This window comes from Equus caballus, chromosome 24 (genome assembly GCF_041296265.1).
Source record: "Equus caballus isolate H_3958 breed thoroughbred chromosome 24, TB-T2T, whole genome shotgun sequence".
NCBI lineage: Eukaryota > Metazoa > Chordata > Mammalia > Perissodactyla > Equidae > Equus > Equus caballus.
Genome location: NC_091707.1, coordinates 52,014,056 through 52,033,625, shown reverse-complemented (window position 1 = coordinate 52,033,625; position 19,570 = coordinate 52,014,056). Strand labels below are relative to the sequence as shown.

Here is a 19,570-nt window from a genome sequence, read left to right as displayed (position 1 = left end):
AGAGAAAACTTGTGAAAAGATGAAGTTTTCAACTACTGGAGATGACTTTTACAAATACTTAAAATATGTTCACTTTTTTTTCATTCAAGACATCCTCCCTGTCATAAAAGCTAATTTTGCTCCTTGAGGTTTAAATAAAGCCACTCCATACATACAGTTCTAACACCTCACATTTCTTGTAATTCAGAAAAACAGGGATCCCCTGTTAAAGGACTTACAGGAAGACTGATTAGCCCACCTGCAAAGCGTCAGGCAGGACCTGGTTAAGAACGAGCACTCAACATCAAACGGGCAACACAGACAACACTTGGAGCAGAACCTGAACGTAAGCTTGCCTTATTGGTGACAGTTAAGTCTACTTTTCAGCCCAACCTTGGAAGAGAAGGTGCACAACGGTTTGGCATGTGGTCGCCTCTTAAGAAGCAGAAACTAAACAATATACTAAGGTCTAAGTGCCACATCCGTAATTTGTGGACTCAGTATCTCAAGTTTCACCATAACCTGTGACTCCTGCCCAGCAATGGTAGCTAGACAGACACCTGTGAATGTTCAGAGCTTGTGGCTGAGAACAGGCCTTCGGCAGGAGTAAAAGACTCAGTGTAAGAAATGAAGAAAGAAACAGAAATTGAAGAGAAGGAATTTTGGTAAAGTTACTCTCCAAAGGCTAACCTGTAGAAGAGCTCATTAATATAATTCAGGTTTGAAAGAGGTTTTCCTAAGACAAATTCTGGCTTATTACCATCAGTATAAAATTCTGATTTATTCAGTTTCAACCTATGTCATATCAACTTTAATTTTCAAGCTTTCCTTCAGGCAATAATTTATTAAACTCATAATAATGAGAATCAACCTATATAAGTCAGGCTATTATAATGAAAGACCTACTGCAATGAAGGCTCTTTGAGCTCATTTCATATTTTTTCTAATCCAGAAAGATTCCATTATAACAAAATAAAGGAGCTACTTCCTTGGCATTGCACTCTAGCCAAAGCTAGCTATTTCTGCTGAAGAAAATACCTTAACTCATAACTAAAATTTTATTAACATATTTCAAATCTAAAATACTTTGCCAACTCTATAATAGCCAAGATTTAGAAAAGAAATTGGGACTGACATTTTAACTAGAATATCACTAAACGTTTCTTTAAGACTTCTAAGTGTCAAAATGAAGATGACAACAGAAAAAAAATTAAAATGTGATATATTTCAATGGCACCATCTAAAAGCAACTGGCTGCCATTTAAAAATGAAGCTGTATAAAGTTTCTCCTTCCTACCAAAAAATTATGATATATGAATTGAAAATTCAGGTCACTTCTCATAACATCAGTAAGGGAAAGTAAACATCAGTCTGCAAACTTCTTTCCAGGGAACTTCAAAATACAGATTTATATCACTTCATACTGGAAAGTGACCACCATGTAAAGAACTGTTAGGATATAAGACTGAAAAGCCTGACTTCCACCTCCAGTTCTGCTAATAGCTCACTGACATGACTGCAAAGGGTGAGTGTCATTGGAAGAACGAATTCACTACAAAGTCTGTTAACAAGAAAATGCAAAAGAGAATTTTTTCTCCTTGTATTATCCAACCTACTATTCTCAATTACCATTTCTCTCTGTACATTTACTTTCCTGACATAAAATACAGATAGTGTCTCCCAGCTATCTAGAGGCAGACAATACAAGTTTACCATCTCTGGTGACCCAGCACCACAACTCCAAGACTGTTTCCTTAAGTCAATAAGGATCAAGGCCCTAAACAAAACCAGACTCCGTCATTTGGTAGAAGAGAGAATATATTTAGTGTGTACCTAAACATCTGTCTTGAATATGTGTGTCTTAACTCCATTTCAAGGTCAAAGGTAAGAAATTTGTGGGTTAACTATTTGGAGCTCTTTCATTGAGCAGATATGCATATTAGCAGCCACCAAACCTTTTGCCAAATCTTCTACATTACAGCAGCACGTACCTGCACGGCTTTATTGAATAAAAAGATCCCCAGATAAAGATGGACATGGGCATGCACACATGATTCCACTGAAAATACTCAAGGTGCTCTGGGTGCCAGACTCCGTCAGTGGTTCTCAACCCCAATGCACGAAAGAATCCCCTGGGGAGCTTTACTTACCATAGCAATGCCTAGGCCCTGCACCCAGAGATTCTGACAACTGGGGCTGAGAACCACTGTTTGAGTTGGTATGCTATTACATTAATTATTACACTATTAAGTATAACTTCACACTAAAAATCAATTTGCCTTTGATTATTTCTTAAATAACATTTACTGAGCTTTTTCTCTAAAAGTAGAATATGTGCTCATTTTAGAAAATTTGGAAATATTTTGATATATTTTCTTCACACAAATAGCTATTTCATAAAATTATCTCCATATTATACATAGTTTTGTATCTTGCCTTTTTTTTTTTTTTTTTTTGGTGAGGAAGATTGGCCCTGAGCTAACACCTGTTGCCAATCTTCCTCTTTTTGTTTGAGGAAGATTGTCACTGAGCTAACATCTGTTGCCAATCCTCCTCTATTTTGTATGAAGGATGCCATCACAGCATGGCTTGATAAGCAGTGTGTAGGTCTGTGCCAGGGATCCAAACCTGCAAACCCTGGGCTACCAAAGCAGAGCACGTGAACTTCACCACCACGCCACCAGCCAGCCCTTCTCGCTTTTTTTTCCAGTAATGAATTATGAAATTTCCCCAAAGAGTAGTAGTTGTTCTTTGAAAACATGAATTTTATTTTTTTTTAAAGATTGGCACCTGAGCTAACATATGTTGCCAATCTTTTTTTTTTTTTAAGATTTTATTTTTCCTTTTTCTCCCAAAGTGCCCCCGTACAGAGTTGCATATTTTTAGCTGAGGGTCCTTCTAGTTGTGGCATCTGGGATGCCGCCTCAGCATGGCCTGACGAGTGGTGCCATGTCCATGCCTAGGATCCGAACTGGTGAAACCCTGGGCCACCAAAGTGGAGCGTGCACACTTAACCACTTGCCATGGGACCAGCCCCAAAAGGAGCTCCTTTTTTTTTTTCTCCTGCATTTTCTCCCCAAATCCTCCCAGTACATAGCTGTATATTTTAGTTGTGGGTCCTTCTAGTTGCGGCATGTGGGACACTGCCTCACCATGACCTAGTGAGCAGTGCCATGTTGGCGCCCAGGATCCAAACCAGCAAAACCCTGGGCCCCAGAAGCAGAGCACGTGAACTTAACCACTCGGCCACGGGGCCAGCCCTGTTGCCAATCTTCTTTTTTTTTCCTCCTTCTTCTTCTTCTTCTCTCCAAAACCCCCTAATACATAGCTGTATATTCTAGTTATAAGTGCCTCTGGGTGTGCTATTTGGGACGCCCAGTCAGCATGGTTTGATGAGCGGTGCCATGTCCGCACCCAGGATCCGATGAACCATTTCAAGTTTTAACATTATAAAGCTCTGAGAATAAAAGATGCAGAATAGTAATGGACAGAGCTATGGCAGAGCATACCACAAGTGAAGGCAAATTATGAATGGGCCTACTGTGAAATGCACAGACAAGAGATGCAAGTGTGTGGTATCGAGAAGTTAACACATGGTGGGGAATTATGGCTAAAAAGGTTCCAAAAGAATAGGCATTTAAGGGCGGTGTACAGAAAATAAACTTTAAAACAAGGTTCTTATCATCAAATAACTTAAAACCTACTTAGGGAGATAAACACATAAAAAACTAAAAATAACTGGTAGCATGAGAAGGATATTAGCATGTGAAATTGTAAAATAAATAGCAATAGAATGAGTGCTACAGGAGTTTAAAGGAGTTCCGAAAAGACAGGTATCAGGGAAGAAAGAAGCAAAGAATAGTTACTAAATGCTCCCTCAGAGAGGAAAGTCAATAACACAGTTTTGTTTATGGCATTCTTCCAGGATCACAGACAAACTATGACACTGAAAATGTTACTGAAATATTAAATGCAAAAGAGAAATCAACTGAATATTTATCACTGTCTTAATTACAAAGAGAGGGAGTAATATAGGATAATGGAAACAGAACTGAATTAGGAGACAGAAGATGCAGAGTACCAAATCAGGTTTGATAACAAATGGCTTTAAACTTAGAAATATAATTTGCTGCCTTAAGCACTTAGGAAATACTTGTTCCTACCCATTTTTTTAATAACTCTATAAGTAAAAAAGGTAGTAAAAGTAAAGTTACACTGAATAAGATAATTCTAAATATCATAATTCTAAAGAAGAGTATCATAATTCTAAAATAAAACACAATTTAAAGCAGCTCAGGCTATACAGAAGCATAAAGATGTGGTTACACACCAGGCCCACCTCTAAGACATGGCACCAGCACACTTTCCTTCCAAGACCCGGAAATGACTGTGCAGATTAACCAACCGCAAAGCAGCCCGAGGTAACCATATTTTTGAACCTTAAGATTATGAGAAGTCCCAAGGGGACTTGATTTCTTCTCACAATGGAAACTTCTGAAAGTTCCTAAGAAGAAACTAATCTCACCCACAGATTTTAGTATTTTAATTTGTCATATCAAAGACAAATGCAGATAATATTCTGCACTTCCACGCAAATAACCCAATTTAATGGTAAGATCTTTCATTCCTCTGATACAGCAGCAAACTATTTCAAAAGGAGTATTACTTCACAAGTGAAAAAAAAGAAAAACCCAAAATGAAAGGGCATGAAGAAAAGTGAAACAGCAGAGGAAACAAACCAATGGCACACGCTTTAAAGTTACCAACTCCACATACCCTTATAGGCGCGACGGAGCAACTGGGACCAATCAGCCCTCTCACTGTGACCAAATACAAACATTCCACAAAATACAGGAAACTGCCATCTTCAGACATCAGACAGAACAGGCAGTACAGGACCGCGACCTCTACAAGATAGGAAAGAAAGTGAGCCCCGGGACAGCCCCAGCTTTCTCCAGAGGCACCGGGAGGAGAAAGGAGACTCAGGATACTGCAGGGCAGGACAGGGGCAACCAAACACAGCATGCCAGCAAATCTGACACCAAAACCAAACGAGATGAGAAATTTTTTAAATTTAGAAATACTAGAAAAAATTAAACACCAATATCCCTCATGAACAAAGATGTAAAAATCCTTAAGAAAATATTAGCAAATCAATTCCAGCATTATGAAAAAAGCATAATATACCGTAACTCAGTGGAGTAAATGTTAAGAATACAAAGTTACTCCAACACTCAAATATCAGTCAATATAACTGCCACATTAACAGAATAAAGGAGAAAAACCCTATGATCTATCTCACTAGATGCAGAAAAAGCACTCGGAAAATCAATAGGTAAACTACAAACTAGGTGAAAATATTTACAACAAAGATATCTGCAAAAAGGCTCGCATCCAGAGCAACTCTCTTACTACTCAATTATAAAAAGCAAAACAACCTAGTTACTGGGGCCAGCACAGTGGCGCAGTGGTTAAGTTCGCGCACTCCGCTTCGGTGGCCTGGGGTTCACCAGTTCCGATCCTGGGGGGTGACCTACGCACCGCTGGGCAAGCCATGCTGTGGCAGGCGTCCCACATATAAAATAGAGGAAAATGGACACGGATGTTAGCTCAGGGCCAGTCTTCCTCAGCAAAAAGAGGAGCATTGGCAGCAGATGTTAGTTCAGGGCTAATTTTCCTCAAAAAAAATTTTTTTAAACTAGTTATTAAAAAAGGGGGGAGGGCAGAGCATGCAAAAGATTGAGGAGGCACTCCACAAAGGAAGATATGAATGGCCAAGACGCACAGAGAAAAAGTGCTCAAAATCAGTCATCAAGTAAATATAAACTAAAACTATGAGACACTACTGCACTCTCAATATCATGGCTAAAAACAAACCACCTGACGACACCAAACGTTGCAGAGGATGTGGCGCAATAAGAACTCTCACACATTACTGGTGGGTGTGCAACACGGTACAACCACTTTGGAAATCCGTCTGGTACTTTCCTATAAATTTAAATATACACCTTCCCTATAAAGCCGTAACTCTACTTCTAGCTATTTATCCAAGAGAAATAAAAACCTACATCCATAAAAACACTTGTACAAGAATGTTTATAGAAGCTTTATTCATAACAGACAAAACTGGAAACAATCCAAATGTCTATCAACAGGAAGTGGAAAACAAATTACAGTATGTCTACACGACACACTACTACTGAGCAAGAAGACTAAAACAGGAAGATACGCCAACAATGTGGACGAACCTTTAAAACATTATGCTGAGCATAAAAAGTCAGAGACAGAACAGTACATCCTGTATAACACGATTTATGTGACGTTCTAGAACAGGAATAACTAATCCACAGCAAAAAACCAGACAAGTGCTTGTCTCCAGGGCTGCAGGAAGTAGGGGTGTGACCAGAAAAGGACACAAGGAATCTTTCTGGGGTGACGGAAACAGTCTACATTTTAATAGGGGTGGGAGTTACAGAGTATAATGCTCCTGTCAAAGTCTTTAAATTATTTAATATCTTTGTATTTCCCTGTAAAAACTATGCCTGAATAAAAAATGTTAAAAACAATCACTAAAACAATTCAGGTCCAAAAAAGTTAACTCATAAGGGATCAAATATGTTCCTTTTTGAAAAGAGAGTAAAATAAACCAAAACAGAAAACCTTGGAGTAATTCTAATTCTAGAGTTTGGTAGCCTTTAGGAGTGGGGGACTTACGTGGTAATTTGCCAAAATAACAGACCCTGTTACCTCTTCTATTGAACAGAAACATGTTCTTCACATGTGTTAAGGAACTTTGAGAGAGGGAAGTCATAAATGCTGGTGAGCAAAACGATATATAATATATTGATAACAAAAAAAAAATAGTAGCTAAAATGTCTTTTTATACACCAATATATAAACTGGCTATTCAAAGTATGCTTATGTCAGGTGGAATCTTGTCAACCTTCACTCATTACAAACTAATTTCCACAAGAGTATAGCAAAAAGAGGTTCAAAGCGATCATAATTAAATAAATAATGTAATTTACTAAAGCGGAAGGGGAAGGGAACAAACCTAAAAAAAGAAAAAGAAAAAATTGACCAAGTGGAAGTTCAGAAGCAAATGCAAGATAAAATACAGTAACATTTCATTAAAGTAGCCTAGTCTTGTGAGCTATAAATATAAAAAGCATCCCATGCACTGTAAGTATGGCTGAACTGCATGTCTGCACCCGCATGTGCACACCCCACGCTTTCCTTCACTTCCCCAACACCAGTGCCCCTATAGTTCGAGAGAGGAGACTTTTTGAACTCAAATGACTTCAAACTATAAAGCTACTTTTGTGTCTTATTAAATATGCATGAAACATTATTAAAAATGTAATACCTTATGTTTAATTAGTTCTAGTTATCAAAAAGGATGTTTTATAAAATAAATACTACACTAAATCAACAGATAAGAAAAAATCAGCTAAAATATTTTCTTACCACTTTTACAACGCAGGGTGCATCGTTGCCCACCGACTTTGAAGAATTCATATCAGCTGTTTGAAAGAGTGATATATGTACTATCAGAACAAGAAGTACCATTATTATAAATAGCCTGTTACTAACCCTTTATTAATATTTGGGTCTGCATATCTATAACCCCTTGATAGAATAAATTTCAGTTCCCAATATGTATTTCAGGATATCATTACAGTATATTTAATAATTTTAAGACTTTTTTTCATGTTTTAAAATATGTCTGAAACTGGAATGTATCTTACAATTGCTGGTATCTTCAATATGATCCTCAGTTAAGTATGGAAAACTCTGAGTTAAAGATTTAATTCAAAAGTACGCATGACCTTTGGTATGCTAATGTATGTGGTGCACTCCCAAGAGGATAATAACTGATGCAATTTCTTAAATTTAACAAACTAGGGAATCTTTTTAAGAAGAAGCATCAGGAAGCTAAGAAAAGAGAGAGCTAAAGTTCCAAAAAGCACTAGTTTAGGAGAAAAAAACTCATCTAGATCAGGATGTTCAGGATGTTGGCACTAGAACTTTGAACTGACAACTAGAATAATTTTAATGTGGCTGTCATTTTATTTCATGCAAATACAGAAGCACAGCTGCCCTGGAATACTGACTCAGGAACATAAGTGGTATAGAGGAAAAATTAAGGAAGCGAGACAGTGCTGCGAGGCAGTAAGAGAAACCTCACTGACAGGGTGTCATTGGAGCAGCGGTCTGCAGGCCGTGAGGGAATGTACCTTGCAAGTGTCTGCGGTAAGAACATTCCAGGCCGACCAGCACAAAGCTCCTGATGTGGGAACCTCTGACATGTTTGAGGGAAGGAAGTCAAAGCAGCTGGAAAGGAAGAAGTGAGGTGAGAGTAACAGGGGGCAGATCACAAGAGCAGCAGGGAACAAACACGACAAGCTCGATGGGTGACACAAAGCTGGTGCTATGAATGAGATGGAGAGCCACTGGACGTTCTGAGAAGAGTGGCAAGACCAGACATTGATTTTCAAAAGATTCTTCAGGGTGCTTTGTGAAGAAATGCAGCATAGAGGGCAAGGGCAGAAGCCAGGAGATCAGGATATGACAGTACTCCAGGTGAGAGGTGGGGGCCTGAACCGGAGCGGAGCAGACAAGGTGGTGGTAGGTGGTCAGACTGTGGACATATTTTCCAAGAAGAGCCAACAGGACTTGCTGATGAATCAGACACAGAGGGTAAGAGGGGAAATGAGGTAAGGACGGCTCCAGGGTTTTGGCCTGAGCAACTAGGAAGAGGAAGCTGCTACTTACTAAGGTGGAGAGAACCACAGAAGGAGCCGGTGCTTTGGGGTGTCTTAAGTTTGAGATGTTTATTAAACATCCAAGTTCAGATAATACACAGGCAGTTCATATACAAGTCTTGAGTTCAGAAGAGTGGCCAAGTTGGAGAAATAAATTTGAGAGTCATCAACATAGAAACACTACTTACTTAAAGCCACGAAACTGGAAGAGACCTTCTGGGGAATGAGTGCAGAGAGAGAAAAGAAGACACCCTAGGACTGAGCCCTAAGGCTTTCTCACATTAGAAGCAGAAGAGAAACCAAGAAACCACCAAGCAGCTGGGAAGCAGCAGCACTGTGAAAAGGCTGCAGCTAGAATACTTCAGACTAAAGGAACATCAGGTAACAAAACTGGCCAAAAGGGGGAAATGAAGAGTTCTGAGCTCCTTAAGGACGAGCCCCAAGGAACGGCACTTAGATACTGAATTAGTAATAAAGCAAGGTCAGATTTTTTAAAATAAGCATTTAGTGTACAAAATATTACAATGAGGACAGTATCCTAATAATACTGCACAATTCAAATAAGAAAAGGGAGGAAAAGGAAACAATAATTCACTCAAACAACAAGTACTGCGAAATATGCCAGGCACTAGGAATACAGTAAGAAGAGCTGTCCCATGAGCAAGAAGCACATGTTTATTATGGAAAAATGAAAAGTAATTTCACTGCAGCATGGAACATATCATGAAAGGGTTAACGCAAGGACTATAAACAGATAGTACCTGCCCTAAACTCAGCTTTGTAAAAATGAGGCAAAGGGCAGCATGATGGCCAAGGCACAGATTTTGAGGAAATAAAGGGATGCACACAAAAGTTACACGGGACCAGACTATGAAGGTCTTGTATGGCATTCTCGAAAGTTTGGCACTTTATCCTAATGGCACTGGGGAACCATTCAAGAAGTTTAATTAGGCTAGGTCCCTCAAGTGACAATGTGAACAGTGGGATGCAAGGGGCAAGACCGAGCAGAGAAGATTGACCACTAGAGTGAGAATCTAGGCAAGACATGAAAATGAGAGGCACTAAGACAGTGTCAGCAAACATGGAGAGAAATGAATGGAACTGAGAAATCACACAGCTAAACCAACAGGACTAGATGAAGTACTAGGGATATTAGAGAAGGAATACTGGAGAATGCCTTCCCAGTGTCTGCCCTGAGGGGTGTCATTCATTCAACTAATTCTCTCCTGATCACGAGAAAATCAAGAGATAGAAGAGGATGACACAAGCTTTAGAGATGCCTGTATGGCATCCAAGTAGAGATCCCTTGTAGGCCATTGGCTATGGGCCTGGACTCAGGAGATCAAGTCCTGGGCTACAGATCAAAGTCACGGAAATCAACAGCAAAGACAGTAACAGAAGCCATGAGACTCCATGAGATCAATCAGAGAGAATGAAAAGTGAGCCAGGAAGGAAGGCTGGAGAACATGTTAGTACCTATCAAGATGACCAAGCATATCCAGAGAGGTAGGAGGAAAACCAGAGGTGAAGTATGTTATCGTGAAAGACATGGAAGCAATTTTTATGAGAAGGAAAGACAAACAGCATCAAATGCTGCAGAAAATATCCAAAGAAAATTCAAAAGCAATCTTTTTAATTCATTAGCAGAAATTGCTGATAATCTTGAATATGGCTGTTTTGTTCTATCAGTAGGCACAGAGACATAAACTGGAGGCAGCAATATTAAAGCAAATTCCTACTCTAGATTGATCAATTCAGTTTTACAGAAGCAAAGTTTTATTACAGATATCTGTCAAACCATTGGATATTAAAAATACTATTAGATGGCACTTTCTGATAATAAATACAAATAGAAATAAAACACATACTGCACACACGCAAAGCAAATTGCGAATTTGCCAAAGATTACAAAAGCAAATTAACTAATGCAAAATGAAGAACATACTTGCCTAAAGACAAGTTCCCATTCCTAATATGGGATGTCAAAAGTCCACACGTTCTGCAGTAGAGACAGTTTATATAATCTACCATCTCTAAATCACAAGGTCAAAATATACATACCTAGCTAACACAGCTACTGACCTTTTATGGTTTATGAGGATTTTCACCTTAAGTCAGAGATAGCCCAGTTCACTGGAATGGGTTGGCTCTGAACAAAACTAAAGAATCAACACGTATTTTCCAAAGGTGAGTGCCACTGACCCAGAGGAATCATATTTATTATATAGCAAAGCACTGCTTTTTCAGCTGTATTTCATGAAATATCTCCAGAGGCTGGAGCTGACCAATCAGACCCCACTGGTCCTGGAGGAGGTTTAGCCGGACCGTCTGAGTAACAGCAGCTGCTCACTTCACGTCAGTGGTTCTCTAACCACAGCACGCATCTGAATCACTGGAGGACTCACTCGATCACATTGCTGGGCCCTCCCTACAGTTTCAGCTTCATAGGTCTGGGGTGGGACCCGAGAATCTGCAATTCTAACAAGTTTCATGTGGTGCTAATCTAGTATCTAATATTAGAATTCTGAGTAAGATGGTGCTTGAAAGAAAATAACAGTCCCACTACTAAAAATAAAACTTTATAAACCTCATGGCAGAAATTAAATAATTAACTAAATTAAATCAAGATTAAAGGTGGTAAGCACATATAATGGAAGAGTTAGAAATATCAAAACCGAACATGAAACACACTGTGTCGCTACTCACAGTCTTAGAGAAACAGACAGCTTTAGAAGCAATCAGGTAACACATTTTTTAAATCAACAAGTTAGTTAACCCACAGAATCTCAGGTTCTACAATGGGTCCCCCAAAATTTCAGGATAAGTGTGCTAATTAATAGTACATTTAATCAGGCCTCATATACAATTTCTAGGTTGTTCCCCTAATTCCACTATAACTATTAGGGTTGTAGAGAAAGGAAAAAAACCCACAGTTGTTAAAGATCTGAAAATCTCCATATTAAACCAAAATAGAAGAAATAAATCCTAATTGGGTGGAGGCAAGGAAAGAAAGATGTACATGGCTCTCTTTGGGTCTCAAAAAAGATCAAGATTATATAGAATATCTTAAAAATCTAAAGCCATAGTGCTCACTAGTGACAATATTACAGATAATTATCATCCTTTTATATTGTGATTAAATCATCCATCTTCTTTTCCACTCCTATGTCAGAGATGCATTTCTGCCTAACCTACAATGATTAGTTGACTGTAGATTATTAGGAACATCCTGTAAAAGCTCACAATTGAGAAACTATTTTGATAAGAAAGCACATAATCTTTGGATTGACAATTAGAAGTAGTCATACACTTACCCAGATATATACAACCAAAGCCACCTTGGCCAACGGGTAATCCTAGTTTCCATTCCTTTTTTGTGAGGTCAGTGATTATCTCCCCAGCTGCAAAGTGTTCTGCAAGACGTCTCTTTGCAGGGCCCTGTCTTACAGCTTGAGCTGCTTTTACACGAGGCATTTTCACTATAATGTAAAACAAAGTAACACTCAGAATTATAATCTTGGAAATGTGGAAAACATTTGTCACTAAGGAAAGCTTCTGTGCAACAAAGATGCTGTTCAAATTCCCACTTACACCAAAACTTAAAATAAAACTTAAAAAAACCTAAATAAAGGACAGCTGTTAATTCTGATGTATAATTGCTCAAATCTTATTCATCTCTTAACTTTGTAGAGGACAATAAATAAAATGATCTAATCAATTATTTCAAGAAATAACTCTTTAAGTTTTAAGTTTCAGTGGTATAATATCACTCATGACTAAAAATGTTCTTTAACAACAACAAAAATTGCTGTATGAAGTTGAGGGGAAAAGGTGCATCCAATTAGAATGCACACTTTATAGTAACGCAATGAGGAGTTTATAAAGGTCCATACTGATGTGACAGGAACATAATACAGAGGTTGAAAACACAGGACAATTCACAGGAGGGGAAGGGGAAGGAGTATTTATGGGATGACAGTTGATCCTTTACACAGAGGCTCCCATCCATCCTCACGACTCTGTGAAGATTACGTTGTCATCCCCATTTTATAGATGAGGGAATTAAGGCTCAGCAAAGTTAAGCAACCTGTCCAGGGTTTTATGCCCAGTGAGTGGGAGAACGAGAGAAACCTGCACTGAGGACTACCCAGCTCCAAAGCCTCCCCAACGCGCCCCACAATTCCAGACACCCCCACGAAGGAGGAGCAGACTTTCAAAGAGTGACAAGGAGAAACTGTGGTTGCTTAGTCGTCTGGGTTCACAGGAAAGGCAAAGCTGGTGACACCCAGCATTCTATGCTTCCCTTCTCAATTGTATTCTTGAAATACCATTTCCTGTTAAATGAAACCAGGTTCCTTAAAGAAATAACTGATTTCAGGACTAGAGCTGCAAATTTACAACATAAACTTGGAACATCTTGTCATTTCTAGACATCAAGGAAACTATCGAAAACTGCTAGAGTTACATCAAATACGTCTAAGGAGCCAGCTTGGAAGATGTTCCCACTGACCAAAGACGGGCCAATTTGAGCCAATAAAGATGATAACCACAATGGATTAAAACACATAAAATAGACAAATCCAAGAGTTTATAACAGTAAGAAAACCTAGTGGTCACCTCTAAAGGATAACAGAAAACCACTCAATTTTGAAAACTAGCAAATGAAGAAAAAGAATCAAGCATTTATCCTTTCTTTCTTACATGAATTGTATCATTGGATAACCAAATAGAAGATGAAGAGAAATTTCTCCTTCTAGAAAAATCTCAGCTAAGAAATGAATAAGCATGGTTTTCGGTTAACACCATTTCCACCTCCTAATGAACTGATGGATCCAGACATTGAGCACTGACAGCTACTAACATCAAATGTAAAAGATATCCAGATGTTATGTGCCTCCCAATAAAAGAACACACCACTGCCCATGAAGTAATCTTGCCGAAAAAATAAAGAAAAAATAAACAGACTCTGAATCTGATCAAGCCTACCAATTCACAGGCTATGAAGAAGACAGAAGAACAAGGTAAACTATAGCACAGGAACGCAATCAGCAAAATCCTAGCTGGGGGAAACCTACAGGACATCTCATCCCATTTCTTCAACAAATAAAGGGAAAAAAAGAAGAGAAGTGAGAGACAAAAACTAGATTTAAAAAGATTTAAAATAACATATCTGAAACAAAACAAAATCAGGCAAATAAAAACTACATGTTTAGGGATGCACATCTGAGTGATAAAACCATCAAGCAAAGGAAAGGATTACCACAAAAGATAGAACTCACTATAAGGCAGCGTAAGCAAGTTGTGGTTAGGATGGGGCACCTGTTGGGCAAGTTCTACTCTCAACCTAAGTGGTGGTTCCAAAAGCACCCTTATAACTCGTCAAGGCTACATTTGCTTGATAAGGTTTTCTGTATTGTAAAATATTTTATGGTTTTAAACATTAAAAAATTACTGTTCCTATAATTAACAATCACCAAGGGATCAAAACTGGAAATCTTTTCATACTCCATGAGCTTGTCCAATCATACACCCACAGAAAAAGAAAAAAAGAGACTGCTAAGCGACATCTGTACTTTATTTGCTGTGAATTGGTAGCCTTTTGTTTTTTTATTTATACACTTTTATATATTCTATATTAAAGAAATTAGCTTTTTGTATTGTAAATAATCTTCCCAATTTACATGTCTTTTGATATCATTTATTTTTAGCTTTTACATTTTGTCATCCTTAGAAAGACCTTTCTCAGTCAAATTACTTTTTTCAAATATCTCCCGTTTTCTTTTAGTTATTTTATGATTTCATATTTTGCTGGTAAAATTTTGATCTGTCTACACTTACATTGGTATAAGATATGAGGTGGGAATCCAGCTTTTCCCAAATGGTTCCCCAGTTTTTTTTTCCTTTTCTGCAGTCATTCACACACATTAGGGAGAGCCACAGTATTTAAGGAACTTAACATATCATACCAACGCAAGTCGCTAAGTACAAAAAAAGCTCAATGTTCAATAATGTCACTCAATGTAGGTCCTAGATCACCAGCTTCTTTGCGAACAAACAACAACAAAAAAGAAAAATACATTAATTAGTATTTGAAACTAACTTTGCGCTTGCTTTAAAACTTTCCTCACACTTACATCTACTCCACGTGAATGTGAAGAAGTCACTGAAATCTACTCTGCTGCTCTGATAGAAAGAGGCCACTACAACACAAATATTTCTTTAAAATGTCGCCAGATGAAACTGCCTTCCTCCTGCGGCTTCTCACAGAGATAGATGCGGAGGCCTCCCTTCTGTCAGCCCCTAAGATCTCAGGCGGGCCTCAGGCAACCAACGACCATGTCAGTGATCAAGGGCTGGCTGCTGCTGGGTGCCAGGGAGGCCAAAGGCAGTGGATTAATAAACAAACATTGGATCAATAACCCATCTTTTAAAATGCTGACAGACACAAGAGACTTAAACAAGTGCAGCCAGTACCACACACTTGCACAGGGCAATTTAACATAACAACCATCCCTAAAAAAAATAAAACCTGATAATGCTTATGATGCTTACAGTGCGCTGCTGGATTCTATTTGCTAATATTTTATTTAGGAATAAAATTGAAATTCCTAAGTAAGATTGGTCCACAATTTTCTTTTATTCTACTATATTTACCTGTTTTGATATCAATATTATATTTACTTCATAAAAAGACTTTTAGAAGCTTTTCTTCTTTTACCAACTACAAAGAGTTTAAACAGTATTCGAGTGATCTATTCCTTAAAGATTTTGAAGTCCTCAGCTGTGAAGCCTGACAAAACCAAGTGTTGATAAGGACGTGGAGCAAACGACTTCTGACACTGTACACTGTGTCAGCCACTCTGAAAATCGTTCTGCAGTAACTGCTAACTGACCCAACAATACCTCTTCTACGTGTATACTAAGAGAAATGAAAACCTGTCCACCAAGACATGCACAAGAATGATCACAGCAGCTTTATTCAAAATAGCCAAACACTAGAAACCCACAGGTCCATCAACAGGAAAATGGATAAAATAAAACAGATGAATCTACCAAACACTATGTTGAGAAAAAGAAGCTAGACACTAGAAAAACATACTGTACGACTCCATTTATATGAAGTGTAATAATAAACAAAACTAATCCACGATCATAGAAGTCAAATAGCGGATACCATCTGGGTGAGGAAACGACTCGGAGTTAGAAGAGGAAGGTTTCTGGAGATTTGGTAACGTCGTATATCCCAACACGGGTGATACTTAAACTGTATGTGCCCTTCACAAAAATTAATCAAGTTGTATACTAATGATTTATTTCACTTTTTTCTATTTATGTAAAATTAACAGTAAATTACATAAATCATAGGTGTTATAAGTCAGAGTCCAGTCAGGAGATAAAAATACACAAGTAACTTAAAAAGGAAAATTTAACATAAAAAATTATTAATTTGTAAAAGGTGACTGACTACTAAAAGGGGCAGAAGAGAAGTCTCAGGAGTGCAGGCAGAGCAAATACAGGGAGGAGTTACAATCCACAAGGCTAAGGGAGAGCACACAAGAAAGGAACACTTCACCGGACGGGCTGTGGCTCCAGCCCAGTGGCTAGCAGAGTTCTCTGGGGTGCCAGTGGGCTGGAGCCGGTCCACAGCAATCTGCCCTCTGGGTTTCCGGTGGGACCAAGAAGCTGCCTACAGGGGTGCTAAAGAAAGTCAGCAAGTAAGCAGGGCTGGCACCCACCGTTAAGAGAGAGAGAGAAAAACAAACAGACTGCACAGCCCACTGTGCCTTGCAGTGTCCCTCCCTCAACTCTACTGACAAAACCTAGGACTGTGCTGGAATGGAGAAAACGTTTCCAGAACCTAGCTCAAGTATCACAGAGCAAAGAAAGGTGCATTTGAAGTTGAGAGGCAAAAAATTGGTAACATGCACAAGTGTACACACAGATTGACAAATTTTTACATATACGTATACACTTGAGCAACAACCAACTGGATCAAGATACAGATCACTTTCATCACACCATAAAGTTTCCTAGAGCCCTGTTCTGCCAACATCCATTCCTGTTCTTCTAAGCAAAGACTTTTTGGTTGTGCCCCTCAGGGTGTGCCACTTACTCTGGAGAACACTACTCTGCCTGCTTTGTCTGAGATCTGCGGCCCAATCTCAGTGTCCCTTTCAGCACCCTCCTGCACCTCTATTTGACCTTCGCTGCACTTGGCAGCCCCTCTTATTTTCTGGTTCAAGGTTACAGAACTCTCCTAGTTTCAGAGAATATGAAATCTGTGTTTCTCAATCTCCTTGTTCCTTTTCAGGTGATTTCTGAAAAGAAAGGAGAATAATTTAAAACCAAAAGTCCCTGCTCAAAATCTATATAAATAACATAACCACAATCATTTGCCTCAGTAAGCTAGTGAATTTTCTAAACAACTTAAAACACTAACTTGAATTAAACAATTGCTTTAGTACATTATAGGTTTCCTCTAATAATAAAACAAATACCTACATTAAGGCTTCTATTAAAGAATACACTGGAGGGCACAAACCTCAACCAAATTAAATCTTTCCGCATAATTTCTGCCCACTTGGAGCAAAGCAAATCCACTGTTATGATAGCCAATCCAACAGAGAGGTTTCAAAGAAAGTAAGTTTACCACTGCATAATCCATTACATAATCTAACCACTTCTTTTCCCACTGATATTAAATGAAATTCAGAAACAAGTGAAAAGCACATCAAAATGCAAATCAACATTGCCCTTTGTTGAAATCACTCACTGGTATATTTCATATTAGCATATTCACCAAAATTTAATTGTAAACAGAGTAATTATGGCACTAAAGTTATTAAATACACAAAGCAGGCTTGGAACTATACATATTCAAATAGAATTTCAGTGGCAGATCAAATTTTACATCTGAAACAATACCCTAATTAATAGTCAGCTCTGATAATGGTCCTGTTTTTCAGATAACATTCCAAAAAAACTTATGCTATGAATATTAAAATAAAGTTTTGTGAAGAGATTTTTTAAATTTCAATAGCTATATTTATCACAATATGGTACTGTATTTAGATAAGTGGCCTTTCTCAAGTCCTGGATTCAAATTTGACATAATTTTTTTTAATCTGCTGAAGAGAGAAAAAAGCTTGAATGAATCAAATAATGCCACTTATACTTAATGAGCTCTACGAATTCATCATACCCAGACTAGGAAATTACAATGCTGTATAAAGCTTGTCACACACTGGATGACTGATCATAAATTTTCCCTAAAATAGGTATGTACAAAAGTTCCTTAGAGGGGGTCATATAGAGAGAGAGAGAGAGAGAGAGAGAGAGAGAGAGAGAGAGAGAGAGAGGGAGAGAGGGAGAGGGAGAGAGAGAGTGTGAGAGTGTGAGTGTGAGAGTGTGTGTGTGTGTGTGTGTGTGTGAAGATTCGCCCTGAGCTAACATCATTGCCAATCCTCCTCTTTTTTTGCTTGAGGAAGATTAACCCTGAGCTAACGTCTGTGCCAATCTTCCTCTACTTTGTATGTGGGATGACAAGTGGAGTAGGTCCACACCAAGGATCTGAATCCATGAACCCGGGCCACTGAAGCCAAGCGCACAGAACTTTCACCACTTGGCCACAGGGCTGGCCCCGAGGGGGAAGGAGGGGCATATATTTTTATGAAATTTCCTTTAATGTCATAAGCTTCTCTGATGTTTTTAAACTGCGTAGAGACACAATGATTCAAGGGTAATTTTGAACAAGCTGGACTGCTCACCATTCCAGTAACATGGAACCAACATATTCTTATCTCCACTCTTGGCAATGTCAAGTTTTTTCTCACTCTCCCCCATCTACGTTTCCTGAAATCTTTTTCATGCCTAAAGATCTCTCTCTTCCTCAGTCAGATATGACCTCTGAAGTTCCAGTGCTGTTCCACCCTCTTACTGCATTTGATAAAGGTTCCCTGTAAATTTACAAGCTCCCTGGGTACGAGAACTGTCTTACTCACAATATACTGCACTTGGGAGGAATGCAATAAACGTGTAAAATTAAACAGCAAGAAGGTTAAGTTTTTTTTTTCCTTCAAGTATGCTTGAAGTATGTTATGTTCTATGAAGTATGTTCTTCAAGTATGCTTGAAGTTTATGCTTAAAGTATGTTAAGCATAAAGACATCTAACTTTATGCTTAACATGCATCACCCAACTGCAGTGGATACAGCTACGCCTTTTAAAGACCAGCAACTGAAATCTCTTACCATCCTCTACACTGACTTTGCAAACCCTGTTTATTCTCCTCAAAACTATAATTCTGCTTCCTAACTCATAATTCTCAACAGATGACCTCATCTCCTAGTTTACAGAACGAAACAGAAGCTTTAGGTAGAAATTCCCATATCTTTCCAAGACCCAAACCTACAAACCACCTGCACCTACTTCAAGCCCAATTTTGCATCCATCCTGCCTTCCTTACCTCTTCTCACAATTTAGGAAAACTATTCTCCTCTATCGAACATCAGGTCCTTCTTTGCCTTGTATCCATCCCCTCGAACCTCCTCAGGATAAACTATTAATTATCCCTTCTCTCACATACTCGGCATCTCCCTCAACTAGATCCTTCCCATCAGCTTACAAATCTGTTCACAGCTCATCCATTTAAAAACCAATGTTCTTTAACCCCCTCCAGTGTCATCCTATCTTCTCCCTGTCCATGCCAAATGTCTTAATAATTGTCTGCACTTCCTAACATTTCCTTTCTCCTCACTCTCCCACAACTCACTCCACCTGTACTCTACCTTCTTGAGTCCACTCGAACTACTCTTGTTATGGTCACTA

The 19,570-nt window shown here is 38.6% G+C and overlaps 1 protein-coding gene across 8 annotated transcripts in view; it reads right to left on the bottom strand.

Moving 5' to 3' along the window:
* Nucleotides 1-19,570, bottom strand: part of VRK1 (VRK serine/threonine kinase 1) — an 84,348-nt gene that overhangs the window by 37,987 nt on the left and 26,791 nt on the right. For all 8 annotated transcript variants that reach the window (XM_023628359.2, XM_023628357.2, XM_023628356.2 and 5 more), the window contains exons 2-3: nucleotides 12,059-12,223; nucleotides 7,447-7,502 (exon numbers count right to left, since the gene is read on the bottom strand). In XM_023628359.2, the coding sequence (XP_023484127.1) occupies nucleotides 7,447-7,502; nucleotides 12,059-12,218 (216 nt within the window). In that variant the 5' untranslated portion in view covers nucleotides 12,219-12,223. The remainder of the gene's footprint in view (nucleotides 1-7,446; nucleotides 7,503-12,058; nucleotides 12,224-19,570) is intronic.